The sequence below is a fragment of the Orycteropus afer genome, unplaced genomic scaffold, assembly GCF_000298275.1.
Source record: "Orycteropus afer afer isolate SDZICR_OR568_19922 unplaced genomic scaffold, OryAfe1.0 scaffold00175, whole genome shotgun sequence".
Classification (NCBI taxonomy): Eukaryota; Metazoa; Chordata; class Mammalia; order Tubulidentata; family Orycteropodidae; genus Orycteropus; species Orycteropus afer.
The window spans coordinates 4069643-4090291 of NW_006921762.1; the positions used below are offsets into that span (position 1 = coordinate 4069643).

Here is a 20649-nt window from a genome sequence, read left to right on the forward strand (position 1 = left end):
AATGACATGAGACAAAGTATATGTGAACTGCTGTATGAAAAGTGAATTTACTCTGTAAATCTTCACCCAAATCAAAATAAAATTTAAAAAAAAAAAAAGAATATCTAATGGAATCAGAATTAGTGACTGAGTTACTTACAGACTGTAATTACTAGTTTACATGGGAGTTTTGTGTACGAAAATGTGTGAGTGGAAAGTTGCAGATAGGGGATCATCTGTAAAGTTAAAGTTTGAAAACAAATCTTTTCCCTGGAGAGTTGAAATGTGGGAAAAGCCATGATTTTTGTGAAGCCTGATTTTTCCTTCACACCTGACAAGATTCATGAAGAATGTTTTCCTTCTGGTGTAATAATTGCAAGAAACAGGGTGAACGCCAGTGGTTTGGTCAGAAATGCAATCGTCATAGCGTTGATTTCAATTCACTGTAACCTTTGTGTGTCAGAGTAAAACTGTGCTTCATAGTGTTTTCAGTGGCTGTTTTTTTCTAATGGAGACCATCAGAACTCTCTTCCAAGATTCCTTAGGGTGAACGCAAACCTCCAGGTTTTTGATTATAGGAGTCAATACCATTAGCTGTTTGCATCACCCAGAGACTTGATAGTTTGCCAAAAGATGCTTAATTTCTTATTTCCCTTTCTCATTTTCTTTTTCCTTTGCAGTTGCGTGGTTCACCTCCTTCCTTTGGAACAGACAATACCCTAAAGCCTGACAGGGAATCCAAAGCTATGTTTACAGAGTTCTGCACTAGTGGGGATATAATCGGGGAGTTGAGCTGTCTGCTTAAGCGTGAAAGTGAATATACTGCCATTTGTGAAACTACTTTACAAGTAAGAAGCTGGTTCTCTATATTGTTGTTAGTTAATTCTTCAAGTAAATAAGGAACACCAGCATCCTTTCTTCCTTTGGTTTCTGATATAATGTTTAATTATCCAACCAGCTATTGGGAGAAAACGTGGACTAGGTGAGAGAATGCTGGTTTAGTGTCTCACATCTAGACTATTGAACTTTACCGTATCCTGCTATGGAGTCGTGGGTGAGTTATTTAACCTCCTTAAGTCTCAGCATCCAAATTTATTACACAGAGCAAATACCTACCATTTGATGCAATGAAGATTGGGAAAAAGTCTTTGTAAGTATCTGGCCCATGTAGGTGCTCAATAAATGGTCTCCATTATGAGAGCAGGTTTTTTGTTTGTTTGTTTGTTTTTAAGAATACTTGTTTATTTAAATTCCTAAAAAAGACCAAACCAGGCTTAACTGGACTGATAGAGACCATAGCAACTCCCATTGCCCTAAGGCACCGTTTGAACTTGAAACTCCCAGGGGTCACCTTTCATCCAAACAATAGACTGACTTATAAAATAAGCCAATGAGTACTGTGAGTACTGTGCTCCTTTAAATAATCAACTTGTTGTTGTTGTCATGTGCCTTGAGTCCGCCCTGACTCATAGCGACCCCTCCTTGGGTTTCCCAGGCAGTATCACTATTTGGTCTCTTAAATAATCAATTTGGTCTCTTAAATAATCAACTATAAGAGACCAAATAGTCATAATTAACCCTAAAACAGATGAGAAGCTAAGGAGTGGCAGGGAATCTAGGTTAAGGGAAGCAGAACAAGTAGAATGGAAATAATGAGAATGTTGTCACATTGTGAAAAATGTAACCAATGTCATGGAAAAATTTGTATAAAACTTGTTAAATGGCAATCTAATTTGCTATGTAAACTTTCACATAAAACACAATAAAATATTTAACAGAAAAAAAATAATTTGAAAACAGCTGTAAAAGGAAAATAAAAAAGCAAACTTCCTTGCTTTTTAAAAAACTCTTCAAGGCATTTTCCACTTGCTAAGTAAGAAATTACCTACGTCATAAATCAATGGCTGGACTGTCCACTAGGAATGGGGTACCAAAATGCAAATGTACCAAGGTTCCTGCTTGTACAGAGTTGTCTGCTTTTTGGGACTGTCAGATGTATCCGACAGGGCCCAGAGTCTGAGCAGAAGGGAATGTTTCTTCATCAACTTCATACTACTTCATTTCTGGAAAAGGATAAAAGGCATGAAGTGAGTCACAGGGCTGAATTGAATTCTCTGAATTTCCTTTACCTTGAATTCTGAAAGAGTAAACCAACTGCCATTGAGTCGATTCTGACTTACAGAGACTCTGTAGGACAGAGTAGAACTGCTCCATAGGGTTTCCAAGGCTGTAAATCTTTATGGAAGCAGACTGCCTCATCTTTCTCCTGAAGAGTGGCTGGTGAGTTCCAACCACCAACTCTATGGTCAGCAGCTGATGCCTTAGTCATTGAGCCACCAGAGCTCCTCTCATCAGGTAAGCAATTTGCCTCTAGAGACAAATGCTGAGGCTATTTTATATGCTGTGGCAATGAAAATAGATATATTGATGTGGCTTAGTTCCTGAATCTTGGGCTCCTGAATTTTACCTACTTTGGCCATGTTGTCAGAAGGGACCATTCCCTGGAGAAGGATCTCATGCTTGATAAAGGAGGCTATGCAAAAAAAGGAAGGCCCTCATGAGTGGCTGCTGTGATGGGCTCAAGTATGGCAAAGATTGTGAGGCTGGCACAGGATCTGGCAGTGCTTCATTCTGTTGTGCATAGGGTCGCTATGAGTCGGAGCCAATTCAATGGCACCAAACAACAGCAACAACATAACAGAGCAAACAGGGATAAGTCATAACCAAACACCTTGAGGAAATGAGTTGCAGGGCCTGGGGGCTCAGGACTATAGTTGTAGAGGACATCAAGGTCAAGTGGCATAAAATAGTCCATAAAGACAATGTTTTACATCCTACTTTGATGAGTAGTGACTGTGATCTTAAAAGCTTGTAATTGGCCATCTAAGGTGCAACTCAGAGTTCACTGCCATTGAGTTGATTCTGACTCCTAGTAGCCCCCATTAGGTTTCCAAAGGTGTAAATCTTTACAGAAGCATCCAGCCTCATCTTTCTTCCACTGAGCAGCTGGTGGGTTGGAACCAACAATCTTTTGGTTAGCAGTCAAATGTCTTAACCACTACCCCACCAGAACTCCTTAAGGTGCAACTAGGTAGAGGAAAGAATAGTGAAGAAAATCAAATACTCAAGGAAACAATTAATCAAAGGACTAATGGACCATATGAACTCCAACCTCTACTACCCTAAGACCAGAAGAGCTAGATGGTGCCCAGCTACCACTACCAACTGGTCTTAATGGCACTACAGAAGATCCTGTACAGAATAAGAGAAAAATGTAGAACAAAACTCAAAATCATAAAAAAAGACTTACTGGTATGAAAGAGACTGATGGAACCTCCAAGAATGTGACCCTTATATGCCCTTCTACCCTGGAACTGAATCCACTGCCAAGGATCACCTTGCAGCCAAACAACAGACCTATAAAGTGAACAATATCACTCATGATGAACAATTAAACGTATTAGACCAAAAGGGCAGCATGTGCCCCAAGACAAAGCTCAGAAGGCAGGCAGCAAGGGGAAGGAAGAAAGGACCTATAGGTATGGGGAACTCAGGGAGGAAGTAGGAAGAGTGGTATTACATTGAAGGAATTGCAACTAATGTTACAAAACAAAATATGTATGAACTGTTGAATTGTAAACTTTCACCTAAGCCACAACCCAAACCAAACCAAACAAACAAAAACCCCAGAAGATATCACGATCCTGAATCTGTATGCATCTAAATAATATAGGTTAATTGTTTGTAGGTTTTATGTACTTTGGAGAAAATTTGTTATATGTCACAATAAAATGATTTTTAAGTGCTTATGGTGGTGCAGGGAAAAAAAAAATCTTGCTGCTCTCCTGGTGACTTTTTAGGCCTGCTTCATCTCCCTGGAGGATTTATATGAAGGCTTTGATGTCTTCTGGCCATCTCTGGAATATAAAATATGGCTAAAGCTGGCTCTCCATACTGCTTCTCAGTACTTTGAATCAAGTCTCGTTGATGAGGTAAAATTACATGATTAAAATGTGAATGAACTTTTATTTGCTGTATGTTTTACAAAATGTATTTTATGTTTTTAAGACAGAGATGGAAAGGAAGGTTAACCACTCCCTTATCCTGACTTCCTGCAAGGTTATAGGTTTTCTTGTCACTATTTTTCCCATGCTACCTGAAATTATCCCTAAAAAAAAAAAAAAAGTAGATTTAGAAAATGTTAAGTCAGTAGATCCCCAAGAGCCACCAAATCAACCAAACTCACTGCCGTCAAGTCAGATCCGAACAACCTCTCCTTGGGTTTCCAAGGCAGTATCACTGCAGAAGTAGATTGCCCAACCTTCCTTCCGAGGAGTGGCTGATAGGTTTGAACCACCAGCCTTCTGGTTAACAGTCAAATGCCTAGGCACTATGTTACCAGAGCTCCCGTTATGATCAAATCAGTTCTGACTCATGGGGACCCCATATGTGCTGAGTATAACTACATTCCATAGGGTTTTCAGAAGCAGATTGCCAGGCTTTTCTTCTCTGTGTGGATTTGAACCAACAACCTTTCAGTTAGTAGTCAAATGCTGAATTGTTTGCACCACCCAGGGACTTCCCATAGCATCAATAAGAATGTGTTAATGAAGTCTCAGTCTGGTGTTTATTATAATCTACTCTACTTATGTTAATATAAGACTCTTGCCTTTGCAAAATCTTCATTGAAGTGACTGAACCCCTTCTATTGACTTTTTTGCCAAAAAGTAGTGGTTCAAGTCTGTTCCTTGACTGATACCATTTAAAATCCCAAATTTGTATCCTATTTAATAATTATTTGAGCTCCTACTATGAGTCAAGTAGGAGTTCTGGTGGGGTAGTGCTTAAGGCATTTGACTGCTAACCAGAAGGCTGGTGGTTCAAACCCACTAGCACTCCTCGGAAGAAAGATTGGGCAATCTATTTCTGTAGTGATACTGCCTCGGACACCCAAGGAGGGGTCACTATGAGTCGCATCCGACTCATTGGCAGTGAGTTTAGATGAGTCAGGAACTGGAGAAGTGGGAGACCTGAATTTCTACAATATTCATTGAATTGAGAGACTGGCTATAAATATTGGGCTTACAAATTAGCATATTCTATAAAGCTAGTCATATTTCTTTTACTATGTAGCAATAGAAATTTTCAGAAAATACTTTGTGTGTAGGGGGTGAGGACATAAGTGTCTCCTGTTTTCCTTTTTCCTTGTCTCTTTGTGAGAAACAGGAAAGTCTGGCATCTAATATGGAACTAAAGGAGAAAATTAGGACCAAATGCGTTGAAACTGTAGGGAATCAGACTTGACTCTATTAAGGTGAATATCCTTTTAAAAAATATTTTAATTAACAAACAGTACATATTCATTATGTTGTTGTTATTGTTAGATGCCGTCATGTCATCTCTGACTCATAGCGACCCTATGCACAGCAGAATGAAATACTGCCTGCTCCTGTGCCAGCCTCACGATCCTTGCTGTACCTGAGCCCATGGTTGCAGCCACTGTGTCAATCCGTCTTGTTGATGGCCTTCCCCTTCTTTGTTGACCCTCCACTTTACCAAGCATGATATCCTTCTCTAGGGAATGGTTCCTTCTGACAACATGACCAAAGTAGGTAGGACGAAGTCTGGCCATTCTTGCTTCCAAGGAGCATTCTGGCTACACTTCCTCCAGGATTGATTTGTTACTTCTTTTGGCAGTCCATGGTACTTTCAGTTTTCTTCACCAACACCAAACTCAAAAGCATCAATTCTTCTTCAGTCTTCCTTACTCATTGTCCAGCTCTCACATGCATATGAGGCAATTGAAAATACCATGGCTTGGGTTAGGCTCATCCTAGTCTTTGAGGATATATCTTTGTTCTTCAGTGCTTGAAAGAGATCTTTTGCAACAGATTTGCCCAATGCAATACGTCTTTTGATGTCTTGACTGCTGCTTCCATTGGTGTTGATTGTAGAACCAAGTAATATGAAGCCTTTGACAATTTCAATCTTTTCTCCAGGTATCATGATGCTGCTTATTGGTCCAGTTGTGAGCATTTTTGTTTTCTGTATGTTGAGGTGTAATCTATAGGGCACTCTGTAGTCTTTAATCTTCATCAGTAAGTGCTCTATGTCATCCTTACTTTCAGCAAGCAAAGTTGTGTCATCTGCATATTGCAGGTTGTTAATAAGCCTTTCTCCAATCCTGATACCATTTTCTTCTTCATATGGTCCAGCTTCTCAGATTATTGCTCAGTTTACAAGTTGAATAAGTATGGTGAAAAGATACAACTCTGACACACTCCCTTCCTGATTTTAAACCATGCGGTATCTCCTTGTTGTGTTAGAACAATAGCCTCCTGATCTATGTACAGATTCCTTGTGAGTATAATCAAGTAAGTTCTGGAATTCCCTTTCTTCTCAAAGTTATCTGTAATTTTTTATGATCCACACAATCAAATGCCTTTGCATAGTCAATAAAACACAAGTAAACATCCTTCTGGTATTCTTTGCTTTCAGCTGAGATCCATTTGACATCAGCTATGATATCCCCCGCTCCACATCCCCTTCTGAATCCAGCTTGCATTTCTGGAAGCTCTCTGTCAATATACTGCTACAACTGTTTTTGAATTATCATTAGTAAGATTTTACTTGCAAGTGATATCAGTGCTATTGTTAGATAATTTCCACATTCTTTGGGATAACCTTTCTTTAAAATGTGTACAAATATGGTTCTCTTCCAGACAGTTGGTCTTCCAGATCTCTTGGCATAGCTGAGTGAGTGTCTCTAGTGGGGCATCCATTTGTTGAAACATCTCAATAGGTATTCTGTCAATTCCTGGAGACTTGTTCTTCACCAGTTCCTTCAGTACAGTTTTGACTTCTTCCTTATATACCATTGGCTCTTGATCATATGCCACCTCCTGAAATAGATGAACATTGACCAATTCTTTTTAGTACAGTGACTGTGTATTCCTTCCATCCTCTTTTGATGCTTCCTGCATCATTCAATATTTTGCCCATAGAATCTTTCAGTATTGCAACTCGAGGCTTAAATGTTTCCCTCAGTGCTTTCAGCTTGGGAAATGCTGAGCATGTTCTTCCCTTTTGATTTTCTTACTCCAGGTCTTTGCACATTTCATTATAGTAATTGGCTTTGTCTTCTTGAGTTGCTCTTTGAAATGTTCTGTTCAGCTCTTTTATCTTGTCATTTCTTCCATTTGCTTTAGCTACTCTTTGCTCAAGGGCAAGTTTCAGGATCTCTTTTGACATCTATTTTGGTCTTTTCTTCCTTTCTTATCTTTTTAATGACCTCTTTTTTTTATGGATGATGTTTCTTATGTCATCCCACAATTCCTCTGGTTTTCGGTCACTGGTGTTCAATGCATCAAGTCTATTCTTTAAATGGTCTCTTAATTTGGGAGGGATATTATCAAGGTCACATTTTGGCTCTCGTGGACTTGTTTTACTTGTCTTCAACTTTAAGTTGAACTTGCATATGAGCAGTTGATGGTCTGTTCCACAATCAGCTCCTGGCCTTGTTTTGGCCATAGATATTGAATTTCTCCATCACTTCTTGACACAGATGTAGTCAATCTGATTCCTGTGTATTCCATCTGGTGAAGTCCATGTGTATAGCCATTGCTTATGTTGTTATAAAAAGCCCATTCAGGGCTATTCATAAAGTTTTCCGGTAATATATCAGACATGTTTCACTGCTATTCATAAGGTTTTAACTGGCCAATTCTTTGAGAACTGGATGGCCTCTCCTTTCTTCCATGTCTGTCTTAGCCCAGAAGCTTTGGTGAAACCTGTCCACCATGGGTAACCTGCCGGCATTTTGCAACACTGGTGACATAGCCTCCAGCCTTACAGCGACACATAAGCCACCACAGGAAGACAAACTCACAGACAAGTTCGTGTCCCTTAGTTGTTCCTAACCCCTCTGTGCCTGCCTACCTTGGGTCCTGGCCTTAAAATAGAGCTGCCCCCAAGTGAAAGCAGCCCCCAGTCTCTGTGCCCACTTATCTCGGGCCCCGGCCTTAAAAAGAGCCACCCCCAAGCAAAAAGCATCCCATGAACCGCAGTCCTGACTACCTCAGGTCCTGAGCCACCACCAAGCGAAAAGCAGTTCCTGAGCACTGGGCCCACCTACCTCAGGCCCTGCCTGGCCTTAAAATAGAGCTGCTCCCAGGTGAAAAGTAGCCCCCAAGCCCTGGGCCAGCCTACATTGACCCTGGCCTTAAAAACAGAGCCACCCCCAAGCAAAAACAGTCCCTGAACCCTGGGCCTGCTTACCTCAGCCCCTGGCCTTAAAAACATATTCATTATATAACTTAGATATTATGGGTACAAAAAATAATTTTTCTACCCTCAATTTTACTCTTCACAGAATCTCTAATTAACACTTTGATGTCTTCTTATCTTTGTCCATAAAGAACTAGCCAACAGTAATGACTCCCAGAGCTCAATTAAGACTTTTTAGAATCCCTGTTGTTGTTGTTGTTATGTGCCGTGGAATCAGACCCGACTCATAGCGACCCCTCCTTGGGTTTCCGAGGCAGTATCACTATGGAAGTAGATTGCTCCATCTTCCTTCCGAGGAGTGGCTGGTGGGTTTGAACCTCCAGCCTTCTGGTTAGCAGTCAAGTGCCTTAGCCACTATGCTACCAGAGCTAGGCACTGAAAATATTACGCTACCCCACATCTCTAAACCATACAGTACAAAACATTTTTACGCCAAAATAGCTTATTTTTTAGATGTTTCTGCTTACAAAATTTTAAATAAGTTTGCTACTTTTCTAAAGTTTTTGTTGTATCCCAGTTGTGCCCTCATTGAGTAAGTGTTTGATTTACCTGTTGAAAATGGGGGACCAAGGGCTGGGGCATGTTGCTGTGAACTTCCTATTGCTGGAGGTGTTCCACTTGAGCAGGGCACCCTATCAGGGCACTGACCAGAAGATTCCTAAGTCAGACTGAACTCCAAGTTCCTTTCCAGCTCTGAAATTCTATGATTCTGAGTCTTGAATTAGACTCAGTGTTTTGCTTTGTTTTGGCTTTTGTTTATTGTTTGCTCATTTGTCATATGGGACCTTAAGTTACTGACATACAAGCTCTTTCAGACTCTGGTTCCTGTGCAATTAGAAACACAGGAGGAAGAGCCAAGCACCCTGAAGTGGATGGCTGAGAGCTCCTGCAAGCCCCAAAGTCAGGGCTGGGCAAAAACCCTTGAGGCCACTAAACAGTAACAACATAAAAACTGAATTGAGAATCTTATCAAAGGTCATTCCAAACTCTAGATAAAATCTGTCTATAGATCCCAGGGTTCATATGCCTTCTGACACCCTCAACAAACTCAGATAGAGTGGTGAATTTGCTTTGTTCCAAACATGTCAATTTGTATGATTTATAGAAAATGTAATTTCATTGTAGGACTTAACATTTCAGAAGTGTGTGGAATCCAACCATGCCTATGTGGAGACTTTATCAAGCTATAATGAAATGATAATTGATAAGGTGACCATAAAATTTGTTATTATTGTGTATGGCAGTGTAATTGATATGAAGACAGAGAAGCACTATTTTGCCCCTTTTATGATACCTAAAAGCTGTGAGCAGGTAAGGAGTTATTTGCTCTTCAAGGAACCCCTTGTTTTTGTTAGTTACTATTGCTCATCGCAACCTCCTGTGTGCAGAGTAGAACTGCTCCATAGAGTTTTCAAAGACCCCTGGTGGTGCAGTGCCTAAGGCATTTGACTGCTAACCAGAAGGTTGGTGGTTCAAAACCACCAGCCACTCTGCAGAAGAAAGACCAGGCTATCTACTTCCATAAAGATTTACTGCCTCAGAAACCCAATGGGGGGATCACTATGGGTTGGAATCGACTCAGTGTCAGTGGGTTTCATTTGTTTTGCTTTATAGGGTTTTCAAGGCTGTGACCTTTCAGAAGCAGACTGTCAGGTCTTTCTCTCGAGGTGCCTGTGGGTGTGTTAGAACTACCAGCCTTTTGACTAGTAGTTGGGTGCTTAAGCATTTGCACTACCCAAAGAAAATTTGTTTAGCTTTGAAATGAAACATGAGGTTAAGAGCAAGGGTTTAGTTTGTTAAGAGACCATTAAGGTGTCCCTAAGTGATGTTACTGGTGGTGTAGTGGTTAAGGCATTTGACTGTTAACCAAAAGAGCAGTGGTTTGAGGCCACCAGCTGCTCTGTGGAAGAAATATGAAGCTGTCTGCTTCCATAAAGATCTACAACCTTGGAAACCCAATGGGGGCTGTTATGAGTCAAAATAGACTCGATGGCAGTGAGTTTTGAGGGTTTTATTTTGTTTAAGTGATGTTATAGGAGCCCTGGAGGTGCCGTGGTTAAAAGCAGTCAGCTGCCAACTGAAAGGTGCATGATTTGATCCCACCAGCTGCTCTGTGGAAGAAAAATATAGCAGTCAGCTTTTTAAAGATTATAGTCTTGGAATGCCTATGGGGGCAGTTCTACTCTGTCCTGTAGGGTTGCTATGAGTCAGAATTGACTCAATGGCAATGTTTTTTTGTTTGTTTGTTTTGTTTTAGTTGCTGTTAAAATTCAACTAACAACCTTGAAAAAGAAATTTAACCAGTAGAGACCCTGTAACCACCAGCCCTCACCAGCCCTTAACAGAACAATAAAAACATACCCAGGGCTTCTATGTACTGTGGTACAGGCTGTACCCTACACAAGAATGCCACTGAGGGGCAATTGGGGTTAGAATCTGCCTGCTTTCTGCTTGCCAGGCCATTTGCTCTGGTGTGGAAACCTTTCTCCAGGAAGGAGATGGTGTATTTTACCTAGTTCACACTAAGCAACAATGCCACATGCTAGCATGACCTAGGAAGCATCTGCACTAGTTTTTAAGAAGGGAATTGAATAGGGGCCATAGCCACTTTGTTGCCACTTTAGGAGCTGTGGGCACATCTTGATGTGGATCTTTTGCCCTGGGCCTCGTGGCTCTATGCCTTTGTAAGAAAGAGGAAAGTGTGAACAGCTAGGGCATAACAGGGACTGGGAAGGGTAGAAGCAAGCTCATCAATAGGCCAAGCTGCCTGCCTTTGGGCCACAGGGGTAACTGGAAGGTGGAGCCGAGGAATGGGGAGGATGAAGAAGCCAAGAGAAGAGTCTAAGTGACATTTCTTTAATCTGGTAATAATTTTCTCCCCTTTGGGAGAGACCCTTTCTGTCTATTCAGGCTGTGCATGATCATTAGTTAAATTAAAATTTATGTCCTGGAAAAATTGGCACAAACTCCTAAATAATAAAATTGCCTCATTCCATGGCATTCTTATTTTGAACCTTTCCACAGTTCTGAGGGTGAAGGTAATTTAAATGTTTTTAATAGAAAATGCAATGACTTTGAAATGAGGGGTGGGTGTAAGAGGCAAGGGTTCAGTTTGTTAAGAGACCGGGGTTTGGAGTCAGGCACAGTTGGATTTAATACCTGACCCTTTTGCCCACTAGTTGTATGAGCACAGGCAAGTTGCTTAAACTTTCTGACCCTCAGTTTCCTATTCATAAAGTGGGGATAATAGCAGCAGCCATCTCATCAGGTTATTGTAAGGATCAAATGAGATAATAAGCGGTATCTAAAAATGATGGTAGCAGTATTACTGCTACATTATTTGCACTCTAAAAACCACTGCTATTGAAGGGATTCTGATCAAAGTCAACCCCCGTTAGGTTTCCAAGGCTGTAAATCTTTATGTAAGTAGATTGCCTCATCTTCCTCCAGCAAAGTAGCTGGTGGGTTTGAACCACCAACCTTCTGGTTAGCAGCCAAATGCTTTATTCACTACACCACTAGAGCTCCTTTTAGGAGGTCTGATTTTGTGAGACATGGGGCAAAAACTCTGAGAAAGACAGACAGTCCTGATGTTCTGTGAAAGCTGGGCCTGAGCCCTGGACCATCAACATAGAAGTGAGATAACTTCTGGGGGTCCATATTTTCCAGACTAAGAATTTCCAATCTAGTCGCAAGTGTTGTTGTTAGGTGCTGTGGAATCAGCCCTGACTCATAGAGACCTTATGTACAACAGAGTGAAATATTACCTGGGCCTGGGCCTTCCTCACCATTGTTGCCATACTTGAGACCATTGTGTCAATCCGTCTCAAAATTTCATTTCTGGTGTTTATAAGTATGCAAAAGATATATGGTCAAGACTTCATGGAACAATATAAAAGAGGATTTAAAATTAAAATGAAAAAGATAGAACTGAGGCTGGAGGCCTATTCTTGATTTTGGCTGATTTTTAAAATATTCTTTAGAAATGGTAGGAAACAGTCCCCTTAGAGATCAGCTCTTTTGACTAAATTTGATTTTTCTCCTTTAGCTTCAGGGGACTTCAGAGTTAAGCAAGTTGCTGATTATCTTAGCATCTGAACCTGCCAACAATGTTAATAATAACACCACAGTCACAGGTAAGGGATAACTCTTTGGTGTAAGAAAATGATTGAGAAGGAACTTTGATATGTGTTTCATTTAGTTCTAAGAAAATTATTTGAGGGAGTATTGTGGAGCTCTGGTGGCGTAGTGCCTAAGACATTTGACTGCTAACCAGAAGGCTGGCAGTTCCAACCCACCAGTCACTCCTCAGAAGGAAGATTAGGCAATCTACTTCCCTAGAGATACCATCTTGGAAACCCAAGGAGGGGTCGCTATGAGTCGAATTGACTCAACAGCAGTGAATTTGGTCTTTTTTTGGTATGTGTGGGTTTATCATTTGTCAACCTCTTTCAGTGTTACTGAAATAAACTTTCAGAAGAAACCCCATTCTTGGGCTCTCCCTGGTTGCCACACAGCTTTTGAGAAGTCCCATGTTAGAGACTTCCAGATACTGAGATCCAAGTGGCTCCCTTATCTCCTATATCCCTCCTTCCACCTATTGACAGAGAGAGCAGCTTCTGTTGTTTTGCTCCTGCCCTGGAGCCACACCTGTGTTGTAGGAAGCACAGCAAGAAAGGAGAGGGAAGAGTCCCTTTCACAGTGGGTCCAAGTATGGGGAGCTGATTTGCTCCCAACTGAGCTGAAGGAATATGGAACCTGATCCATGCTCTTTGAGTATTCCAAACCACGGTCACAGCCACTACTCAAATCACTTACTTAGAGTTGCCTTTTTTTTTTTTTCTTAATTGGGATTTGGGTGAAAGTTTACAGAACAAATATATTTTCCATACAACAGTTCATACACTTTTTGTTTCATGACATTGATTGCAATCCCATAATGTAACAGCTCTCTTCCCACTTCCTCCCTGTGGTTACCTTTTCCCCGTGTCCTTCTTTCCTGTGCATTTCTGCTCTTTGAGCTATCTCCCCATGCAAATACTGCTTTTCTGTGGTGCACTGAATTATTTAGTATGGCTTTTTTAGTCATAGTCTGTGTAACTTCCACCAGATTACTGGGTAGAATCATGCAAAGAAGGTTTATGGAACTCTAAGGTTGGGATTGGTTAGTTTTGTCACTCTGCAGGCTTAAAATGAGCCTTCCTGGAAGCAGAAGGGGGGATCTCACTCCATCAGGAGAGAAGAACTAGAGGTCACATGGAGCATGTCCTTGGACCCAAGATCCCTGTACTGGACCTCCTTGGCAAAGACATCCTAGTAGAGATGCTCCAGCATGTAGATGGTGACAATGGAATCAAGAAGCACAAGACAGAGCGGCAGCCTTGCCAGCCCATGGAGTAAGAAAGCTGAGTGCCCTTGGGCAGGAGGCTGGCTGGTGGAGTGGAGTACACGTAGGTGTACCTATTGGCAGAGCACAAAGAGTTTTGTAATACTTGCCTGAGCAGGGCAGAGGCCAGGCCAAGGGGCCAAGGGCCAGAGAGGTGTGTCTGTGGGTGTAGCAGAGGGGAGACGGTCCTGATCAAAGAATTGTATCCTGAGCACATTCCTGAACCTGAATTGTAGCCTCTTAATTCCCTAATAAACCCTATAATTGTGAGTGTTATCTGTGAGTTCTGTGTGGCCATTGCAATGAATTATCAAACCCAGCAGAGATGTAGTGAGTGCCATGGGAGGGACAGCTGGTATCAGAATTGGCAGGAAGAATGGAGGGTGGCAGCATGTCAGGCCTAATAGCAATAAGCCCTGGGTTATCTGCTTCCTCCTCATGAGGCTGAAGGAAGTCAGAGGAAGATGCCACCTGTATGTCCTTTTTGCACCTTCTGATCTCCCATGGTTGATTGTTCAGAGGAGTGTACCAACCTGGTGTAAATGTTCACCTTATATACCTGTCTATTGTTTGGCTGGAAGCCACAGGAGTGAGTTCAATTTCAGTCCTGAAGGGTGCCTAGAGGTCACAGTCTCAGGTTTCACCAATCTCTATCAGACCAGTAAGTCTGGTTAATTTTTTTTTTTTTTTTTAATGATTTTGAGTTTTCTTCCACATTCTTCTCCCACTGTATCCAGGATCTCCTATTTTAATCCCTGAGTGGTTCACAATAGCAGCAGAGCACCATCTAGTTCTGTTCTCAGGGTCATGTAGGCTGAGGTTTTCATGGTCCACTAGTCCCTGGAACTAATATTTCCACGCATCTTTAGTTTTCTTCATTCTTTGTTGCTCCAAAGGAGGAGAGAACAATTCTTGCATTTTAGGTGGCCACTTGAAAGCTTTTAGGACCCTAATTGATACATACCAAAGTAGGATGTAGAACAATGTATTTGTGTAGTATGTTATGCCAATTGAGCTTGATTGTCCTCCAAGAACATAGTTCCAAGCCCACAAGCCCAACAGCTCACTCCCTCAGGGTCACTGGCTGTGGCTAAGAAGTTATCATAACTTTGCCTCCTTAGTTCAATTTATATGGACATTCTTATAACATAGACAAATACATATGTAAAATATTGTTTGCTAAGCTTATATGTGGTCATGGGCATATTCCCTTTTGCCTAGACATACCAGATCATTTATCCTGTCTACCTATGTATCTGCCTGTAGATTAATGTTTGTTATTACTAATAATGCAATATTTTATATGTAAAAGTGTTTATCTTTGTTGTCTTTACCTCTTGTGCATTAAGGTGCATTTTGATAGTCGCTAAGTAACTATAGGGAGCTCTGGTAGTGTAGTGCCTAAGGCACTTGACTGCTAACCAGGAGACTGGCAGTTCAAACTCACCAGCCACTCCTCAGAAGGAAGGTTGGGCAATCTACTTCCATAGTGATACTGCTTCAGAAACCCAAGGAAGGGTCACTATGAGTCCGGTCTGACTCAACAGCATATACAACAACAATGAATAACTATAAACCAAAAAACCAAACTCACTGCTGTCGAGTTGGATCTGATTCATAGCGACCTCGCCTTGGGTTTCTGAGGCAGTATCATTACAGAAGTAGATTGCCCAACCTTCCTTCAGAGGAGTGGCTGGTGGGTTTGAACCGCCAGCCTTCTGGTTAGCAGTCAAATGCCTTAGGCACTATGCCACCAGAGCTCCCTAAGTAATGATACCAAACATATAGTTGCCATCAAGTCAATTCCGACTCATAGCCATCCTATAGGACAGAGTAGAACTGCCCCATCGGGTTTCTAAGGCTGTAAACTTTGCAGAAGCATACTGCTACATCTTTCTCCAATGCAGTGGCTGGTGGGTTCAAACCACCAACCTTCTGGTTAGTAGCCCAGCACTTAACCATTTTTACATTTCTAATTGCATGTATCATAGTGCAATGCATTTGCATGGATAATAATCAGCATAAATCAAAATCTCATTTCTCATTTCCCTCCACATCTGTTATGACAGAAGCTGTACATGCATCACTTCTTCCGCTGACCTGAACTATCTGGAACTAGGTCAGATCTCACAAGTTAAAGGATACAGGCCTCCAGACTACCAGGTCTGCTCAAAACTTCAGAAGCCAGTCACAAGGTTGGGAATCCATACAGCACCCTCATTTATGACCTGTTGGCTGCAAATTCAGTTTTCCCTTGAGGATGCCAACCACAATCTTAAGAGTCCCAAGCCACCACACTTACTACTTGCTAATCCAGTACTTCCCTAGGTTCAATAATTCACTAGAACAACTCACAGAACTCAAGGATACTGCTTTGCTTGCAGTTAGTTTTATCACAGCAGCAAAGATACAAATGAAGAGATGCATAGGGTGAGGCTTGGGAAGGTTGATAACATGAAGCTTATGTGCCCCAAAAAGGAACACACTACCTTCCCACATGCAATGATGTCTTTCACTGTTCAGGAAGTCCATGTAGCTTCCATGTCTAAAATTTTCATTGGGGGTCTTATCACAAAATTTAAACTCCAGCCCCTCTGCCTGAGATCAATTGATACCATGAGGTGATTCTCACGTTTGAGGTGATTCCCACGGTTGAACTGGCTTAGCCATGTCCCACCTAAGAGTCACCTCATTAGCATAACCTGTTAGACTAGATGTGGTCTGGCAAAAAACCAAACCAAACTCACTGCCATCAAGTTGATTCTGACTCATAGTGACCCCCTCTGGGTTTCTGAGGCAGTAAATCTTTACAGAAGTAGATTGTCCAGTCTTCCTTCCACAGAGTGGCTGGTGGGCATCAGAAATACTTGATTACTGGAGAAATTCCAAAGTTTTAGAGGTTGTCTCTCAGGAACAAGGGAAAAAGATCAAATTCTTTGGGTAAAGTTAATGTAAACGCCACAGCATTATAGAATACTACAGAGAAGACCACATAGGAGATCTTGCTATCTGCATTCAAGATCTTTCATTGAATGCTCAGCCTCCCTATCCTAGTAAGCCTGATCTAACCATTCTCTTGAATGCCCCAGCTTGAAAATACAGAGTCATCCTGGATTTCTTTCACCACTCTGTACCATTGTGGTGTTTACAATCCATGTGACCTCCCAGAGTACTGTACATTGTATATTGCCAGACAATATACAATTCTTAATGCATTGATAATTTGGGGGAGATTTATATGATTTCAAATTGTGTCTATAGAGTGAAACTTTGTCACTATTTTATATCTCACTATTTTATACTTGCATGATCCTTATAAAATGCAGCCACACAGTGTTGCTCACACATTGTATGCTAGGCGTGGGCCAAGCACTAGCAAATGAGCAAGCCAAACATGGTCCTTGCTCTTGTGGAGCTCATAGTGTGGAAGGAAAGACAAGCATTAAGGAAGTAATTACACTTCTACCCTAGCAGTGATTCAACTCAGTTATTCTATAACTTTCCACTTTCCATCTCCTGTTCTGGGGTTATATTGTCATGATTTAGGAAGCCCCCTCTGCTCATGAGTCATCTATCCAAGCTGACAATTTAGACAGATAGGTCTGCTGCTCTGCTGGTTCCATAGCACTCTGGGGCACAGATGTCTGGCAAGGCATCGGTCCCCTTGGGGCATCCTGAGGGCTATTAAGTCAGAGATCTTAAGCATTTCTAGGAAGCAGGCCACAAGTCTCAGCTGTTCTTGGGCCAAAAGCTCTCTCTTCCTCCTTGGGCCTTCTGAACTACTTTTGAGGCCTGAGGGAATACATCACTGAGTGGTTAAAGTGTTTGGCTGCTAACCAAAAATTTGGCAGTTCGAACACATCAGCAGCTCTGTGGGAGAAAGATGAGGCAATCTGCTTCCATAATGATTTACAGTCTTGGATGAGGCAATCTGCTTCCATAATGATTTATAGTCTTGGAAACCTCATGGGGCAGTTCTACTCTGTCCTATAGGGTCACTATGAGTCAGAAATGACTTGATGGCAGTGGGTTATTCCCTCAATGATTTCGGACAAAAGTCACAAAGAGTAGGCCAATGGACAGGTTCCAGTCAGTACAGTGGATTTGTCCCTAACACATGTTTTCTTTAAAAAAAAATTTTTTCAATTACTTGCCAAGTATAAACATACAGAAATTTCACATGAAGATCCAGATTCTTTAGCTTTTCATGAAAAATCAGGTTTTCTAACACTTGGCCCTTGTTCCTATATGTGGCAAAAATCAGATTGAGCTGAGTATTGTCCAGCTTCTACAGAAGAAGCTGATACTCTCCAGTTTGCCTCAGTTCACATAGTTCCCTCTTGCCTTATATTCTGCTTACTTAATATTATATGTGGCCTGCTTGCTCTCAGTTTGAGTTTGTCAGCCCCCATATTAGACTTTTGGGAGCCTATCACAAACCTACTTAGGGGAAGAAAACAAAGACCCCAGTTGAAAGGGAGAAAGGAAAGAGGAGACATGCAGGGAAAAGCAAAATAGTCACCTGTCACCTTTACTCTTAAATTCCTAATTTAGTTTTTCTGTTTAATGCAAGTATTTGGATTGGCCTAGTCAACCTTCCTGTTGTTTTTTGCTTTAACCAATGAAAACAATAGAGGATCAACAGAAAATATACTGGGAAAAGAAAGTGAGGTAATAAGTTTGGCACTTTGTAAGATTTTTCTTATTGAACTGCATAGCTAAAATAAATATGAGGTCAAGTTAGCAAAATGTAGGCGGTGAGAAAAGAGACTTTTAACTGCAACTTCCGTCATTTGTCTGTAAATTTGTTGTACTGTGGTGGCTTGTATGTTGCTGTGAGGCTGGAGACTATGTCACCAGTATTTCAAATACGAGCAAGGTCACCTGTGGTGGACAGGTTTCATCAGAGGTTCCAGACTAACACAGACTTAAAAAGGAAGAGGCCATTCATTTCTCAAAGAATAGGCCAGTGAAAACCTTATGGATAGCAGTGAAATACTGTCTGATATATTACTGGACAACTTTATGAATAGCCCTGAAACATATAATGTCAGAAGATTAACCCTTCAGGTTGGAAGGCACTCAAAATACAACTGAGAGAGAGCTGCTTCCTCAAAGTAGAGTGGATCTTAATGACATGGATGGAGAAAAGCTTTAGGGACCTCCATTTGCTGATGAGCATGACCCAAAATGTCAAGAAACAGCTGCAGATATCCATTAATAATCAAAGCATGGGATGTATGAAGTATGAATATAGGAAAACTGGAAGTTGTCAAAAAGGGAATGGAATGCATAAAGACTGATATCCCAGACATTAGTGAGCTGAAATGGACTGGTTTTGGCCATTTTGAATCAGACAATCATATGATCTACTATGACGGGAATAATAAATTGGAGAGGAATGGCATGGCATTCATTGCCACAAAGACTGTTTCAAGATCTGTCCTGAAATACAGTGCTGTCAGTGATATGATGATATCCATATGTCTACAAGGAAGACAAATTAATACTACTATTATTCAAATCTATACACCAACCACTAAAGCCAAAGATGAAGAAATTGAAGATTTTTATCAACTTCTAAAGTCTGAAATTGCCCAAACATGCAATCAAGATGTATTGATTATTACTAGTTATTGCAATGCGAAAGTTGGAAACAAAGAAGAATCACCAGTAGGTGGAAAATATGGCCTTGAAGATAGAAACAACACTGGAGATTGCATGATAGAATTTTGCAAGGCCAATGACTTATTCATTGCAAATACCTTTTTTTTTTAACAACGTAAAGAGTTGCTATATACGTGGACCTCACCAGTTAAAATACACAGAAATCAAATCAACTACATCTATGGAAAGAGGTGATGGAGAAGCTCAGTATCTTCAGGCAAAACAAGGCCAAGGACTGTGGAACAGACCATCGATTGCTTCTATGCAAGTTCATGGTGAAGCTGAAGACAATTAAAAGAAGCCCACAAAAGCCAAAATATGACCTTGATTATATCACACCTGAATTTAGAGACCATCTGAAGAATAGATTTGATGCATTGAACACCACTGAATGAAAACCAGAGGAATTGTGGGATGACATCAAGAGCATCATACATGAAAAAACAAAAGGTCATTAAAAAAAACAGGAAAGGAAGAAAAGATCAAAATGGATGTCAGAAGAAACTCTGAAACTTGCCTTTGAGTGGAGAGTAGCTAAAGCAAATAGAAGAAATGACAAGATAAAAGAGCTGAACAGAAGATTTCAAAGAGCTCAAGAAGACAAAGTCAATTATTATAGTGAAATATGCAAAGACCTGGAGTTAGAAAACCAAAAGAAAAGAATACTCTTGGCCTTTCTCAAGCTGAAAGAAATGAAGAAGAAATTCAAGCCCTGAGCTGTAATACTGAAAGATTTTATGGTAAAATATTGAATGAGGCAGGAAGCCTCAAAAGAAGAAAGAAGGAATACACAGAGTCACTGTACCAAAAAGAAAATTGGTCAATGTTCATCTCTTTCAGGAGGTGGTATATGATCAAGAACCAATGGTACTGAAGGAAGAAGTCAAAGCTACACTGAAGGAACTGGTGAAAAACAAGGCTCTAGGAATTGATGGAATACACGGGAGTCACTTCTCATCTATGCCAAGAGATTTGGAAGACAGCTACCTGGCCAACTGACTAGAAAAGATCCATGTCTATATCCATCCCAAAGAAAGTTGATCCAACACAATGTGGAAATTATTGAACAATATCATTAATATCATACACAAGTAAAATTTTGCTGAAGAGGTAGGTGGGCATGGGGCTAGGGGATGTTTTGGCTTGGGGGTAGCTCTATTTTAAGGCTGGGGCCCAAGATAGGTGGGCACAGGGGTTGGGCTTGCTTTGGCTTGGGGGAAGCTCTATTTTAAGGCCAGGGTCCAAGGTAGTTGGGCGCAAAGTGCTTAGGAACAACAAACATAGACAAACTTTTCTGTCAGTTTGCAGTACTGTGGTGGTTTACATGTTGC

General features: G+C 41.0%; 1 protein-coding gene across 1 annotated transcript in view; it reads left to right on the forward strand.

The window, feature by feature from the left end:
• The window catches only part of SLC9C2 (solute carrier family 9 member C2 (putative)), a 132460-nt gene extending 114219 nt beyond the window's left edge, over positions 1 to 18241 (forward strand). Inside the window, exons 22-26 of the mRNA XM_007947130.1 lie at positions 660 to 827; positions 3840 to 3971; positions 9391 to 9576; positions 12314 to 12401; positions 18225 to 18241. Coding sequence (XP_007945321.1) covers positions 660 to 827; positions 3840 to 3971; positions 9391 to 9576; positions 12314 to 12401; positions 18225 to 18241 — 591 coding nt within the window. The remainder of the gene's footprint in view (positions 1 to 659; positions 828 to 3839; positions 3972 to 9390; positions 9577 to 12313; positions 12402 to 18224) is intronic.
• The last annotated feature ends 2408 nt before the right edge of the window (positions 18242 to 20649 follow it).